At 34.1% G+C, this 17,444-nt stretch overlaps 2 protein-coding genes across 2 annotated transcripts; both read right to left on the reverse strand.

The window, feature by feature from the left end:
- Window positions 1–958: 958 nt before the first annotated feature.
- Window positions 959–4,465, reverse strand: LOC130970284 (uncharacterized). Its single transcript, XM_057896316.1, has 3 exons — window positions 4,166–4,465; window positions 3,497–3,774; window positions 959–3,314 (listed from the first exon to the last, which is right to left on the reverse strand). The coding sequence occupies exons 1-3, from the start codon at window positions 4,347–4,349 to the stop codon at window positions 1,365–1,367; spliced, it is 2,412 nt and encodes an 803-aa protein (XP_057752299.1). The 5' UTR covers window positions 4,350–4,465; the 3' UTR covers window positions 959–1,364.
- A 10,422-nt stretch (window positions 4,466–14,887) lies between these two features.
- On the reverse strand, window positions 14,888–15,709 carry LOC130965586 (E3 ubiquitin-protein ligase ATL9-like). The gene has a single exon (XM_057890354.1). The coding sequence runs from the start codon at window positions 15,707–15,709 to the stop codon at window positions 14,888–14,890; it is 822 nt and encodes a 273-aa protein (XP_057746337.1).
- Between the last annotated feature and the right edge of the window lie 1,735 nt (window positions 15,710–17,444).

Genomic DNA, 17,444 nt, shown 5'->3' on the forward strand with positions numbered 1-17,444 from the left:
TTTTTTAGCAAGAGAACTCTTTTATTTATGATAGCATGATTCCCTGTTTTTTGACAATTTGAGTGAATTGGGCCAGGAGTGCCTTATGGGCTTCACTGTCCTTTGAGAATAGTAAGATATCATCTATGTAAATAAGTGTGGAGTGTAGTATGGGCTCAAAGATTTTGGTCATGGCCTTTTAGAAAATGGATGGGGCTACTTTGAGTCCAAATGGCATTACTGTCCATTGATATTGGGCTTCAGGGATGCAAAATACTATTTTCTATCTATCTTCAAGATAGAGTCCAATTTGCCAAAAACCAGCTTTTAGATCAAACTTGCTGAATATTTTTACTCCACTTAACCTCTGAGATCCTTAGTAGAGGAAACTTATCATCTTGCAAAAAGACATTAAGTGGCTTATAATCAGTAATAACTAATAAGCCTCTTTTTTCCTCTATTTTGTTAGGCCCTTTTTTCAACGTAAAAGGCCTGGCATGCCCAGATAGAAAAAGTAATTTTTTAAACTTTTGACTTATAAAAAGTAGTAATATTAATGTTTGGTGCAATTTTCAAAACCCAATTGTAACTTTCTAAAAAACAATTTAAAAGCTTATAGAGAAGTTAAAAAAAATTATTTCTCTAATGATACTACTATCTTTTATCACATTTCTATAAAATAAATATTTTTAGAACTAAAAACTCAAATATAAAATAATTTATTTATAAACTACTTTTAATATAGTCATTTATTGTTTAAACTGTTTACCAAAGTGGACCTAAAAAGTTCTATAACTTGATTTATGTAAACAAAAAAGTTTGGATAAATTACACTCGTCCCTCTTGTGATCTACCAAAAATCATACATCTCTCTCTACATTTTATGGTACTTATTCTTCCCCAGATACTAATAATGCACAACTTATTTTCTTAGATCACATTCAAACACACTTAGGAACATAAAATATAACAGTAGCTCTAACAAAAGAAAACATGGCATCAAGAATTTTGATACGAACATTATACGTCAACACACACATACCAACAAAGGTCTTCTGATTATTTTATACCGATCTATAATTTCAAACAATGCATAAAAAAAAATAAATGTGAATCCAAATCATTCTCCTGCTTGATGAACCTATGTGATGGGCTATTTACAGTTGAAACTTGAAACTTAATTCGTACTGCATCTGTACACATTCAAACCTACAACCACGCCATATAAACATAACAGCTGGCCAAACATGTTTGATGGTTCTACACTTCTACTTAGCAACTCCTATTGACTCTTCAACGTTTAGGGCACTGGCAAAAGCAAAAACATGAATCATCAAATATGATGTAGATTAAAATCCAAAGTTCATAAACAGGAAGAACGAGCTTCATATCAGACTCGAGGCAGATATCTCATCAAGCTTGCGTTTATGATCCCCGGGCACATTATCATCCTCTCTGTTAACAGGCCCAGTCATCAGAGTAGAGTAGTCTTTTTCCGCAGCAGCATCGCTAGTGCCAATGGGATTCACTGCTTCCTCATCATCTACTGAAACCAAGTTAGAGTGCTCCTCAAGTGAAAGAATGCCATCGGTCTTCTCTTGTTCCTTATGGGCCAGATGATCACCGGTTTCCTTTCCAGAAGAGTCTTGGGAGTTTGTTTCCGGTGTGTCAACAAGAAGAGCTTCTAGCAAAGGGTCAGTGACAGGACTTCTCTGTGAAATGAATTTCACATCCAGGAGTGAGGTTTCAAAATCTACTGCAGAGGAAGCAATTGAAAATCCAAGAACATTCTCTATAATGTCTTCATGGGAAGGTTTTTTCCCAACTTCTGTTGCAACTGTTGCAAGTGATCCTTCCTGAGCAATGCTAGTTAAACCACTTGCAGTCTGATTGCCAAGCAACTCATTCGAGGTTTCATTTCCACTATTGAACAAATCATCCGTTTTATAAACACTGAGTTCTCTGCTTTGACCATCTTCAAAGTTGTTAGTTAAACCTATCTTTGGATTATGATCAGCTACAGAACTGGTTGTAACAGATACTTCTTGATCTCCTGCCATACTACAAGATTGACCACATTCTTCAGTATGTTCATTTTTAGAATCCTCATCTACCTGTGCTCCACTTTCCAGGGAAATATTGGATGATGTCAGCCCTTGGATGTGATTAATCTTCTCACAGTCCACAGGATGAGCTGATTCATTATTCGCTGTCTCATTATTACTCTCGCGATCATCCTCATCTTCACTAGAAAAATCAGGGGCTTTGACTGTTAAACTTTTAGTATACTTTGGAGACTTTGAAGAGCCTGTGGATAAAAAATTAGCTAATGCAGAAGATAAAGCATCGTCAATTGATCGCTTTACTTCAACACATGAAGAACCCATTTTTTGCCCTGATGCATTATCTTCTTCATCCTCACCATCAGGAAACTCGGGAGCCGTAACTATAAGACCTGGGAGCATTTGACTAGTATTTGCTGAATCAGAGCTATGCACTTCTGTAACTAATTCTCTCTTCTCTGGTTCATTTTCCCTAGTGAAAGCATAATCAATAGCATCTGATTCAATGAAAGAGCCTTCAGGAGCACACCTTCCACAGGATGATGATCCAGGATTTTGCAATTTCTTGGTCAGGGTATCAAGTTGCTGCTCAACTTTCTGGAGTCTTGCCTCAATGCTGCTCATGGGCAATACCATTTTCTCCTGAAACCTCAGACAGATTTGTTCAATCCTGTCCATTCGTGATACAAGCTGTTCAAAGGCCCTTTCAATATTGCCACCAAGAGAACCACCATGATTGCTCTTGGCAGGAGCAACCTCAGAGGGGGAAAGACAATTAGTACTATCCACTGTATCAGCTTGTGAGGGTACAGCAGTACAGTCACTATCCAGTTTAGAGACTTGAGAGGATGTGCATGGCAAGGATGGAGCCACCCAACCACCATTCACCTCTTTCAACTTCACTTCTTGAGGACCAACTATGCTAGCTTTTCCCTTCAGTTGAGTTTTGGTTACTGAATCCAGTGGCTGGGTTTCTTCCAAATCATCTGCTGAAAAAGATTGTTTTTCCTTCTTGACAGCATTTAGATGGCCGAGACCTGATGTCTTAGATAATTGCATTATAGTTGGAAGAAACATAGCCATAAGAGAACCGCTGGATGAGTTTCCATTACGGCTCTCTTGGCTTTCTGAATCAGTTGAATCATCAGGATCACCAAATATATAAATCTCATCAACATAAACGCAGCCTTTACTCTGAAGTGAGAGCAAACGAAGTGTAACAGAAATGCAAGGACTAACATCATTAAGCTCAGCTGTAGCCTCAAAAAGGTCCTGCGAACAGGAAAAGAACATTGAACAATAAAAAAGAAATCAATCTAAGATTTGGTATGATGCCATCAGCTTCATGTTTCAAGAGACAGCCCAAAAGTTCTGGAAAAGAACAAAACATAATAAAATCATATATCTATTTTGCTTTTTATTTCCTTGAAAAAGAAATTAAAAAATCTACTTACCTGACTGATTTCAGTTGAGTTGGTGCATTCAGGCATCTTCACTTCTACCCAATCATCTTCATTTTTTATATTTTCCTCACTCGACTCTCTGTGAGAACCATCGACATGTGGAACATTAGGAGCACGAAGAATTTCACCATCTCTAGACGCAACACCGCAGCGAACCGTACAGAGATACTCATTGCTGCTCTGCAGATCAGATGCAGTGTAAATCTCATACACCCGAGCCGTACTACGAACATAGACTTGTCTGAGTTCATGTTTCGTATTAAAACAAACTGCACGAAACCGAATCTCGCATCAATCGCAAGAAAAATGTGCAAAAGTTCAAATCCGATCGTCCTTCTTTCTTAATTTCTACAATGAGCAAGAGCTCACTACATTCATATGAGGAGAATCACTAATCTAGATGAAAAATCTTATGATAAAACCGTCCAAATTAATCTAACCCCTACGATACTAACTTACAAAACAGAAATCGAATTTAATCAATGACTTAGCTCTATATACGCAAATCCACAACGAATATGACAGGTTTATCACAATTTTTCCAAGTATAAGAAACAGCTATAACTAGAAGAACAATTAGTGCAATTTAAAAAATTGAAAAAAAAAAGCAAAAAAGAAACGAAACGAGACAAAGTTAAGTGTAGTGAAAGTGAAACGTACTCTTGATCTCGCAAGGAGAGGAATCGGGAGAAGGTGAGCGAAGAAGAAGTGGAGATGAAGAAGCTTGTTGGTGATTATCGTCGTTTAACATAGAGAGTGAGGATTCGAAGGTGACGCAGTTGGCGACGGAAACGGAAGACGAAGCAACGTTCCAGTTCGTTTCGGTGGTCTCCATCTCCGTCATCACAGAATCACGTGTCTTTTCTGATAATTAAAGATGAGATGGGTTTTATTATACGCAAATTACTCTTCGTTCTTCTAAGTAACGCCTCTGAAGAACTGAGGAGTCAGAAACTCGGAATTAAGTTATCTCCTTCTCTCTAATTCTTTTTCTTTTTATATATATAAAAATAAAATGGGGAAGTAGATAAATATTAGCTATTTTAGATGTGAAACGAGGAAAATAATCAAGCCAACATTTTTCATTTTAAAATGTTAATAAAATGAAGAAAATATCTTACCACTCTTATTAATCTGGGTCACGAGAAAATAAAAAGAATAATCTAATAAAATGTAAAATATTTTTTTATTTTTCGTGTATTTTTATTTTAATAGACCAAAAATTATTTTATTTAAAAATTTATTATTAATCAATAAATATATATATATATATATATATATATATATATATATATAATTGAATTCGAACTTTTGACTCTTATAAATACATGAATAACTCGCACTTTATTCAAAATAAAAAAGTGAAAAAATTAATATATCATACAGTATTTCCTACTTCTGTTACTTTTAACAACCTTAATTATTTATTGACTAAAAAAATACAATTTAAAAATAGCATTTTGGACTTCTATTAGAAATATGGTTAAGCAGCAAATGTACATTATTTATTTGCTAATATATATATATTTTGGATATAGTGATACATAAATGCACATAAAATACATATATTGAAACATGATCCACAAAACATAAATTTTGACACTTTTATTTTAAATATTTTATAAATTGTCAATTTTATCTTAATTCTGACCCCTTTTTTTCCAATTTTTTCTCTCTTTCTTTACTATTGCCCTCTTCCTTCATCATTGCTCTCTCGGATTGCTAGATCCTCCTCCCCTTCTCCCACTCTTTGTTCTGCACTTCTTTCCTCTGTTCTAGTTGAAATTTGGATTCTCTTAAATTTTAAATTTTATTTTAAAAAATAAAATATAATTTTTTATCATTTATTTAAGTAGGATCAAAAATAAATATGATAAAAAAATTATTTAATGATAGAAAATTATATTTTATCTTTTAAAATACAAATTTAAAATTTAGAGAATCCAAATCTATATATTTATATGTGTCAACTCGTTTTTCTGCTTTCTTTTGTTTGTAACGTCAATTTGCAACGTTATTGATGATATCTTCTATTTTGTAGATTTGCTCCATCTCTTTATTTTTCTTTGCTCATTGTCTTTATATTTTATTTTTTATTTTGATATTTTTTTTAAAATAAATTGTATATATGTATGAATGAAATATATATTGTTAGATAAAATGTATTTTTTTATCTTTAATATTTGTAATTTTCTTCAAAAATACTATTGATATTTAATTTTATTCAATTTTATCCATAACATTTTCGATTCATTCAAAAAATTTTCTAGCATTTTTTATTTGCATCATAACTACTCCTGGACTTTTCAATTTTTCCCTAATATTTTAGATGAAATTAACATTTAGGAATAATTTTTACATAAATTAAAAACGTTAGAGATAAAATTGAATAAAATTAAAGTTAGAAGTATTTTTTAAGAAGAGTAAAGTATCGTTTTTGTCCCAACATTTGAGTTAAGCCCCAAAATTTTTCCTAACATTTAAATCATCCTATTTAAGTCTAACATTTTAAAATTAGCTCAATGTTGACATTAGGGATCTATTAACAAAATTGACGGCGGGACAAAATTGAAACGATTTTGAAACGTTAGAAACTTAAATAAGACGAAAAGGTTGGAGACAAAAATGATACATAGAAATATTTTTTAATTTTATCTTTCAATAATATCAATTTTTTACGGTACATAGTTATTTAATCATTTTTTAATCACATCTAAGTAAATTACACTTAATCACATTACTTTCATTCTAAATAAATTTATTTTTTTATAATTTTACTCTTAAAATTTTTTACTCATAATGAAATGTTTGTAAAATGGCTAGTACATAAACTTGCGAAAAAAATGATACATATATAATAAATATAAATTGTATCTTTTGTCTCTAATGTATCGAAATTCTTTAATGTTTAATTTAATTAAACTTTATTTTTAATTTGATTCTTCAATAATATCAAATTTTTATGGTAGATAATTATTCAATTATTTTTTTAATTTTATTTTTAATCACATTATTTTTTCTAAGAATAAAATTAAAAAATAAATTAAGTAATTATTTATCAAAAAGTTAATGTAACAAAAGGGACAATATATACTCATTTAATAACCCATGTTTTCGGATTATAGCAACAAAAAGAGGGACAACATATAACCCTTAAAAAAAGTATGATCCAAAATAAATAATTAGAGGTCCATTAGGGGCCTAAACTTGCCAACACCATTAAGCAAACCATTATTTATCATAACTTAATTAATAGAAAAAACATGTCCAAAAAAGAGTCTCTATGACTGCTTGAATTATCTCTTTTTAGGAGACTTGAATCCAGGGTAGAAATAAACTTGAAGGTAGCGTTTGTTTGCGAGACAGAGAAATAGAGACCAAGAGACAGAGACAGAAATAAATATTAGTATTGTGTTTGGTGTGAAAGTGTACAAGACTAATTTATGTCTCAGTATCCTGTTTGGTTCGAAATAAAAATTGGAGACAAAATATTTAAAATTACTAAAATGCCCTTAATTTAAATTAAGAACCCTAACCCCAAACTTCATTTTCATCAGCATCCAACCCTAACCCCCTTTATTCCTCTTCTCTACCGTTTCTCCTCTCCTCTGCCGTGAACTCCTGGCGCCTGACCCGCTGCAAGTAGCACCTCTAATGGTGGAAACCACGGCGGCGCCTCTCTAGTTCTCCTTGGTTCATCTTCGTGGCCCCAGTTGCCACCCTCGGATTCTGACGCTGCTGGTGTATCCACGCCGGTGGGTCTGCGTCACCACCATCTCGAAGCTGTGCGTCTGGTCTCCACTGTTTCTCTGTCAACGGAGCTGGTATGTTCTTTCAATTTAAGTTATTTACTTGTTAATTCTGTGAAGTTCAGGAGGGATTTTTGATTCCCCCATTTTCTGATTTGTGAAACCCTCACCTTCTGATTTGTCGGCATGTTGATGAGAACGTTTAAATCCCTCGTTGGATGAATTGACATTTGCCCTGATTTGCTTAAAATTGATGATTTGTGCTTCAAATGTTGAAGATTTCTGAAGTTGTTATATCCGAGTTCTTATTTGTCCTCATTTGTAGATTTATGAATTCTGTATCATCTTTTTTAAAGATTTGTGAATGTGTGATTGCTGATTGCTGATTTGTGTGTATCATAAATTTTTTTGAGCTTACTTGTGCTTGTTAATTGCAGATTTATAAATCTATGATTGTTGTTTTTTAAAATTTATTTTTGACGATTACTGTATAGAAAATCAAAAAAGATTATTTGAGAGATATTTATCATAATTATGTTCCTGTTGTGACCCTCTTTTGTTATCGAAATTAGTACTCACTGTTGTATGGAAATTTATTGGAAAAGCTAGAGGCACCAATATTTGATTTTAAATACAAAAGATTGGACATTAGTTAGTTTGTTTGTTAATTGTATCTTGCCTGAATTAGTAGTTAGTAAAGTTTGTTATTTCCTTCTTTACTTCTCAATCTGATTTTCACAATTGTTTATTGAATTTTTGCTGTCAAGAGTTGCAGATTCTAATACACTAGTGCTTTTATGTTAATGGTTACCACCTAGTGTGTTTCTCCCTTGTTTTGGAGGCACAGTTTATCTATCCACAGAGCATTATTACAATTCACAAAGTCTATGTACTGCTCTTATTGTAACAAACAGTATTTTTCATTAAATGAATTGACAAGCATTCAGTCTTGATCACATTTCCTTCCTCTTCATCCTCAAAACTGTTCCTGATAGCTATTTACTATCAAATAATTGGTTCTATTAAACACACGTATTGTTTTATTGTTTATTAACAAGCATGGTTTGAAAAGTTACTACTAGTACTAACATTATGTACATTATAAAAGCATGGACTTTAGCATTATTTGTTAATTAGGCTTGTAATTCTTTGTTGGTTTTGTTGCATTTTTTGTGCTTCTTCTTAATACTTTAGCTTTAATGTTTTTGTATTAATTTACCATTTGGGCTTTCTGTTCTCCGTTAGCGGTTCTAGGAGGAATTGAAGGGTGGATGTAGGTAGAAGTGGTCTTTCCCATTCTTGCAAATTGCAATAAGATATATTGAATTGGAAAAATTGTTTTGATTAGATTCGTTGGTGCAATTTATTTCGATTAGTGGATCCATTCTTGTGTTGTGTTACTATTTGTTGTTAACATGCTAAATGATTTTTGCTGACTGTTTAAGGTATAGCCTGGTTAACCATGGCTTCCACAAGAAGAAGATCCACAAGTGGTTTGGATGGGGTAATTTAGGTACAAATTATAATTAAAATTTTTGTCCCCGTCTATAAATTTTTCTGTCTCCAGTGTTCCTACTTTTTGGAGGTACTGAAATACTGAAATTTTAAAGACGGAGACAGAAATTTAAGTTCCAGTCTCTAGCTCAACAAATATAATACTGAGTCCCTGTCTCTCAGTCTCAGTTCCAGTCTCTGCAAACAAACGCTACCGAAGAGCCTTAAAGCAGTCCCAGAACTTATTGTAGCCATTGTCTTAGCAGAAATGTCACTTTGCCTTTACTCAAGGAGAATATTAATAGTTGCTGTCTTGGGATGCACATCTTGGTTTAGGGTAAGACAGGATCTAAAACCAATTATTGGTGGAGCAAATTGCATAACCATTGATGGACCAGATGCGAAAGAATAAGGGGGCCTAACTGGTGGACGAAATTGTGATCCATATTCTTTAAGTTGTACTCATTGTAAAATTATGGAATTTGAAATTGGCACGAGTGAACACAACTCCGTTCAACTAACCAGCAAGTGTACTGGGTCGTCCAAGTAATAAACCTTACGCGAGTAAGGGTCGATCCCACAGAGATTGTTGGTATGAAGCAAGCTATGGTCACCTTGTAAATCTCAGTCAGGCAGATTAAATTGGTTTATGGTTTCGAAAATAGAAATAAGAAAATAGAAGAATTAAAAAGGGATAGAAATACTTATGCAGATTCATTGGTGGGAATTTCAGATAAGCATATGGAGATACTGTATGGCTCAAGGACGCCTGCTCTCCTACTGCTTCAACTCAATCCTTCTTATTCCTTTCCATGGCAAGCTGTGTATAGGGGTTCACCGTTCAACGATGGCTACTTTTAATCCTCTCGGGAAAATGGTCCTCTGCGGCTGTCACTCGCATGGCTAATCGTCTGGAGGCATCACCTGGCCGAACGCTACATCCCATCCTCGCAGTGAAAACTACGCTCACGCGCTCTGTCACAGCACGGCTAATCACTGGTTGGTTCCCGCGCCTACTGGAATAGAATCCCTTGATTCTTTTGCGTTTGTCATCACGCCCAGCACTTGCAAGTCTGAAGCACGTCACAGTCATTCATTACCGGAATCCTACTCGGAATACCACAGACAAGGTTAGACTTTTCGGACTCCCAGGATCCTACTCGGAATACCACAGACAAGGTGAGACTTTCCGGATCCTCATGAATGCCGCCATCTATCTAGCTTATACCACGAAGATTCTGTTGGAGAATCTAAGAGATACACATTCAAGCTCTGTTGCATGTAGAACGGAAGTGGTTGTCAATCACACGCGTTCATAGGTGAGAATGGTGATGAGCGTCACATAATCATCACCTTCATCATGTTCTTGGGTGCGAATGAATATCTTGGAATAAGAATAAGAGAGAATTGAATGAAAGAAAATAGAATTGCATTAATACTTGAGGTACAGCAGAGCTCCACACCCTTAATCTATGGTGTGCAGAAACTCCACCGTTGAAAATACATAAGTAAGAGGTTCAGGCATGGCCGAATGGCCAGCCCCCTAAAACGTGATCAATAGCCTCTTAGGATGAAGAATAAAACAAAGCTGAGACCAAAGATGTCTAATACATTAGTAAATCATCCTATTTATAATAAACTAGCTCCTAGGGTTTACATGAGTAAGTAATTGATGCATAAATCCACTTCCGGGGCCCACTTGGTGTATGCTTGGGCTGAGCTTGATCAATCCACGAGCTGAGGCTTCTCTTGGAGTTGAACTCCGAGTTATGACGTGTTTTGGGCGTTCAACTCCGGATCATGACGTTTTTCTGGCGTTTAACTCCAGACAGCAGCATGTACTTGGCGTTCAACGCCAAGTTACGTCGTCAATTTCCAAATAAAGTATGGACTATTATATATTGCTGGAAAGCTCTGGATGTCTACTTTCCAACGCCATTGAGAGCGCGCCATTTGGAGTTCTGTAACTCCAGAAAATCCATTTTGAGTGCAGGGAGGTCAGATTCCAACAGCATCAGCAGTCCTTTTGTCAGCCTTTTTCAGAGTTTTGCTCAAGTCCCTCAATTTCAGCCAGAAATTACCTGAAATCACAGAAAAACACACAAACTCATAGTAAAGTTCAGAAATGTGAATTTAACATAAAAACTAAGGAAAACATCCCTAAAAGTAGCTTGAATTTACTAAAAACTACCTAAAAACAATGCTAAAAAGCGTATAAATTATCCGCTCATCACTAACCACAGGGTGCTTCATCTTTTGAGTTTGATTGAGTTGAGGTGGTGGTGGCTGATTCAAGTTGAATGAATCAGTTGAAACCTGAAACAAGAAAATCAAACGATGAAATAGTTAAATATGTCCAATAATTATAGCTTTAAATTTCAAAAAACTTACCTCTTCTGCCTGGGGATTGGGGTGCAGTTTTTAACAGTGGTATCTCATCCCTCTATTCCTAAGTCTCTAAAAAAATCTTCTTCAAAAGAGTTTTAGGTTGTTTCTTCTTATTTTATTTATTTATTTATTTATTTTTTGCTTTTGCCTAGCCCAACACAAGAAGATTTTAGTTAATAATACATACTAATCATATGCAGATCAAATCATTTTTTATATTAAGTTACCAAAGAATCCATCGCAGTTGCACCAGCATTGTTTTCCCATGTGGTTTATCCTAGAAAGATGTACAAAATTTTGTTTTAGAACAAATCGAACTCTGACAATTAAAATTTAAGACACTTTAGACCTTAACAATATGTATAATATGCCCAATCTAGTCCTAACATTATCTGGGCAATATTATGGCTTGAGACATTGGTTACAATTTGAATCTACAAGTTCTTTTTTGTTTCGCCCTTCTCTCCTTCCTGGTCATTGGTGTCCAGTTAAGGTCCTTTGGGGGATTTTTGCGCATGTCTTATAATAATGCTCAGTCTCTTGATATTTGCTACATGTCACTTCAAATGTCTTCCTAACTTTGTTAGTGTGCATTTTTCCCTCCACTATCTTTCTCTTCATTTCGGACGATGAGCAGGTCTTTTTATTGGGGGAGGTTCACATCTTGGAGCATCTGTTAGACACCAATATTCTTCATTATTGACAGGTTTAATGCAGTGTTAGTAAGTGGACCTTATAGCATCTATAGTTAGCTACTGATGCACAAAATTCTATGATTTCAACCCAATTTTGTACATGGCTGCAACTGCATAAATGCAGGGCATTCTTAAAAACCACAGACATTAGCAGAATATATATATAAAGAGTAGGAACCTTAAACAACTAGGCTTAAATGAATCAACCTTGAACTCAAGCTCATCATATTCAGTGTCTTCATTAAATGAATCATATGATGTTTTACTCTCATCCTCTGAGGAAAATGGGTTATTGAAGGCCTCACTCTCAAACTCATATGGCTTATCATAGTCATGATCCATTTCTGCATTGGTTGGCACAGGACTAGACCCATAGTTGTCTTCACTATCCTTTGTCCCTCCAACAGGCCCATGTCTTGTTGACCCAACACTTGAACTAGACCTAGTGTTCTTAACTGACATCCGCTTATTGGACATTTCATCTCTTAAAATATGCTTTCTTTTCACATCTGAATATTTTTTGTTTACTCTCTTCTTAGCAGTCTTTGGTGTCAGCTTCGGCCTACTACTAGACGAAGGAGCCTTCTTACAGTCACTCTTCTTCTTAGGTGATACTCCCAAATTCCTCTCATCACTACTCTTGTCATCTTTTTCATAATCAGCAGCCTTATTAGTCATTTTCTTCTTATCTGCCTCTAACTTCTTTGACACTCTCTTCTTCTTATATAATTCTTCTTCATCACTATTACTATCATTTGTCTCATATCCAGGAGGAGGGGGCTTGTTGGCTCATCTTCTATAGTTTCATATCCATCATCATCAGATGATGACGAAGAACTAACTATTATAGTCTTCTCAGCTAAACCTTCTTCAATTACTTCAGACATATCAACTTCGTGATCAAAATAAATATAGAATTCATCCGTCTTTCTATTCATAAGTTTAATATTTCTCATTTGATTAATCTCTTCGTCTCCTTTAATTGCATGAAGACCAGACTCCATGGTAGGTGCTGTCATATCAAGCTAGAACATCTCCTTATATCGTAAGTATTCTAATTCTTTAAACAATGCCACCAAATCAAAGAAGTTAACATAATAGAGGTCCATTGGGGAAAACCTCTTCACTTTACCATGCAAGTAACAGAGGCCTTCCTCTAAATCTCTCCTAAAATTTTTCCCATGTTAAAACATAAAAGTGACTAAATATTCAGACATCTGTAGTAAATATATGTATATACTAAACTCTTAACAACATGTATAAACAACAACACAGTTTAAAAAAATTAATTTTTCCTATTTCCGTGCAATACCAAATTATTGAAATCTGTTTCTAGTTTCCGAATATGTTATAAACTAATACTTTTTACTTTGATTATTAAAAAAATCAGCATTATTCATGCTTTATATTTTTTTTAAGACCATAAGTGGGTTCCAGACATCAATAGTGGTGTGTCAGAATCAGTTAACATGACCACACAAAGCACAAAAAATAAAGAGGCACATGGAAAACTGAACTAACCTCAACAATGCCAATGCAAGCACCATTAATGGACTCCTCCAAGCGTCATCCAACCTCCGTTAACAACAATGTCGTTAGTGCATTCATCAACAGCAATGTCAGTGCTATCCTCTAGCTCCCTGAGGTCAATGATGGTCTCTGCGGTGAAGAAGGTTCTCTCTTAGAATTTTCTGGTAATTCTTCAGGGTGAATGAAGGGGTATTATGGAAATTTCAAGTATGAAATCCTTATGAAAGGTCGCATTCCACGGAAACGATGATGTTTTTGACAACGTGGAACAAGACAAATAAGTCCCCGACCATTTTCACATAGTCCACGTTTGCAACAAACCTCTATATCAGCAACGTCATATGCCAGCACACAAAATTACCGTGATACGTCAGCGTTTTCGCATGGAGTTAACTGAAAAACACCCATAGGGACCGCGTTGTGTTACAGAAGTAGTGGACAAGGGCCGAAGTGGATCATTTTTATTTTGGAGGGTCTTTTTATCCTTCTTGAAAATGGACAGGAGTCGGGTTGGTAGTTCACTCTTATTAAGGATTGATTTGGTAAAATTTTTTGGAAAGGTGTTTGTGTTTTTTAAAGTATAAGCACTTTGTTTTGCGTTTGGTAAATAAAAAACTCATGTACTTATACTTGCAGTTTTTAAAATCAGGGTGTTTTTAAAAATACCTAAAGAAGAACTTTTTAAAGTTGGCTTGTACTTATCAAAATTCAAAAATCTAATATAACCTCGTATATCAATTAATATTCAAATTTAATTCTTATATTAATGTCTATTATAATATTTTTAAATTTTAAAAACTATTTTACTAAATACACTTGTTGTTGCTTATACTTATTAAAAGTTATTTTTTATTTAATTTATCAAACACAGATGTTATAACTTTTAAAATGCTAACTTTTAAAAGCTAGCTTTTATAAACTACTTTTGAAAAATATATTCTTTATCAAACTAAGTCTAAGTCCATTCTAACTTAAAAATTATTAAAAGGCTTGATAATTATTGAAAAAAACCTAAAATCTATGTTTTTTATTTTTTTTATATATCAAACTATTTAGTCACCAAAAAAACTATTTATATGTAATACACCAAATTTAATGTTTATAAACTTATCTAAACTTTTATATATAAATATACAATAGTATTTATAATAAAGTATAATAAATATAAAAAATTAATAACTTATTTAATTTTAGAACATATATTTATAAATTTATTTATATATTTTTAGATCCAAACATGTGTGGTACATCAGTTAGGTTAATTTATAAACTGATCTAACTCTATTAATAAATTTAGACTTTTAAAAAAATACAGATGTGTGTCTATTTTTTAATAAATTAGGGGAAAAACTACCATTTGTACCTATGAATTTTGCGAACGTTGACAAAAGCACCCATCAAACAAGAAAACTAACGTTGTACCCATGAAAGATGGGTTCCAAATGACAATAATATCCAAACCGTGATTTTTCGTTGACTTTTTAATAAAATTCCTAAATTACCCCTTCTATCTTCTTCCCCAAATTCTAAATTTCACAACCCTCATTCTTCGAATTTTCATCATACCAGTTGCAAACCCTCTCTCTCCCTTCACATCCTTTCTCTTCCCTTGCCGCTGAAGAACCCCAAAGCCTAGGAATCCCAGAACATGTTGAGCACTCATTTGGCGGTACCAAACCAGAAAAAGTACAAAAATGACTCCAACCGCGAAAAACAAACGGAGGTGTCATAGACAGCACCCACCTACTATTCTTACTCCCCTTATTACTACTACTACCTTCACCAACTTCACTCTGCAAAATGATGTCGTAGCTTGCCGAACGCTTCATCCCACCACTACCACCACTACACTTATGATTAGCTTCCAGAATTTGCTTCCTCAATTCCTCAGGCAACCTCAAAGTGAACCTCTCCAAGCTCTTCCCCGGTTCCACAAGAGAGTGACCTGTAGAGTGCGACCTCACTAACAACCCAAAAGCTCTCACCTTTGAGGTCCCATTACACTTCCCAACAACCTCATCAACTCCCTCACCAACCCCACCTTCGTTCCCATCACAAGAAACATCACCCGTTCTCCCAGACATTTCATCGAACACATGGTTGGCACTTCCCTCTAACTCCTGAATCTCAACCTTGAACTCCATGTTTTCCGACTTCATCTTGGCCCTGCAGACAGGACAAGTCACGTGCGAGGCGAGCCACACGTCGATGCACTCAGGGTGAAACACGTGACTGCACTTGGGCAAAAGTCTGAGCTTGTCCATGTCCTTGAACTCGATCAAGCACACAGCGCACTGAAGCGACACACTGTGACCCGTTTTGAGGTGCTTCACGGTGGAATAAACCATAATATTTGAACAATAACATCAGATAATTAATAATCTACAGTTTTTAATCTTTTTAATTTTTTGGTGGCTGGCAGCAGCAGAGGAAGACGAAAGATGAGGGTTGTGAAATTTGAAATTTGGAGAAGAAGATAAAAGGGGTAATTTGGGAATTTTATGAAAAAGTCAATGAAAAATCACGGTTTGGGTACTATTGTCACACGAAACCCATCTTTCTTAGGTACAACGTTAGTTTTCTTGTTTGATGGGTACTTTTGTCAGCGTTCACAAAATTTATGGGTGCAAATGGTAGTTTTTCCTAAATTAGGTCAAATCTTTTAACAAACTACCCAGTATATTTCCATCCCTAATTCTAGTCAAATGAAACCAACATTAACGATTAACATTCAAATACCAGTGAATTTATCTCAGAGTTTGACTCTTCGTCTTTCTTAGAATGAAACAATGGAAATGCGTATGCATCAACACAAACTCTGATGGGTTGCATTTCGTTTTAAACATGGGAGCCACCAAATGAACAACTAGGGAGTTGCTACAACAATCCATGGCTAAGACTAAACTAATTTGACAAATTTTCATATTTGATTTATGTTATAGAGATTTGACAAAATTCTATATTAGTCGTTGGAGACTTAACACAATCCTTCACTTTTGTTTTGATTTACAACCGGTTGTATAAAATATTTGCAACAAGTTCAATCCAAGTAGAATTAAAATGATGCTGCTATGAGTATAACATTTTTTTAATTTACTAGACCTTACTTTCTTCATGTTCTAAGTGAACTCAACCATTTTAATTCAAACAATTATCAATTACATAAGAAGTACAATTATTTAAGTTTGTATTGTACATTAGTAGATCCAACTCTAATTTTATTCGCGAATTAAATTTTTTACTAAAATTCAACTATATCTTACTCGCACAAGTTTATAATATGTCGACCCTAACTCTATTTGCCTACCTGTGATATCTGACCCTACCCACGGATCATAAAACAAATGCGATATTTAATACTCATATGAGATATTGAAATTATAATTTGATATTTATATATCACTAAATAAATTTAGTTTTTATATAAACAACAATGTTAAATCTTCAATTGAAAATCTTAGTTTAGTGATTAAAGACTTTTATTATGAATGAACGATTCTTAGTTTAACACTCACTCTTAACACATTATATATATATATTGCAAATTAGTCGGGTAGAGTAGAGTCTCATTTTATATTCTATCTAATCCACAGATAAACATATTTCGCATTCGACCCGACCCATCACGGATTGGCGTAGTCGGGTAGAGTTGAGTCTCATTCTATATTCTATCTGATCCGCAGATAAACATATTTTGCATTCGACCCGACCCATCACGGATTGGCGGGTTGGATGTGAATAGCTACTAATTTCATGTTTATTATTTCTTAATAAATCAACTTTTATAACGCATTAACAAACCTCTAAAGGTGTGTTTAGATGAAATATTCTTAAATTTTAGTATATTTTTAATATAAAGAAATTAAATGATGTAGTTAAATTTCCTTTAATTTCAAAATATTTTGTTTGGTTGAATTAATTATATTAATTGCATTTTAAAATGTTATATTGAAAAAAAAATGGTTAGATTACATTTATTTTTCATAAAGGGAAAGTATAAGGAGACAATAGCCTTATTGTACAATATATACAATTGGGGTTTAATTGAAATTAAAAATAAATCGTGGGTTGTTAATTAATTTT

This window comes from Arachis stenosperma, chromosome 3 (genome assembly GCF_014773155.1).
Source record: "Arachis stenosperma cultivar V10309 chromosome 3, arast.V10309.gnm1.PFL2, whole genome shotgun sequence".
Lineage (NCBI taxonomy): Eukaryota > Viridiplantae > Streptophyta > Magnoliopsida > Fabales > Fabaceae > Arachis > Arachis stenosperma.

Coding starts and splice junctions, on each gene's coding strand:
- LOC130970284 (XM_057896316.1), bottom strand. CDS start 4,349: ATGACGGAGATGGAGACCACCGAAACGAACTGGAACGTTGCTTCGTCT. Junction 3,775..4,165: donor CTCTCCTTGCGAGATCAAGA/GTACGTTTCACT, acceptor GGTTTCGTGCAG/TTTGTTTTAATACGAAACAT. Junction 3,315..3,496: donor ACTCAACTGAAATCAGTCAG/GTAAGTAGATTT, acceptor TCCTGTTCGCAG/GACCTTTTTGAGGCTACAGC.
- LOC130965586 (XM_057890354.1), bottom strand. CDS start 15,709: ATGGTTTATTCCACCGTGAAGCACCTCAAAACGGGTCACAGTGTGTCG.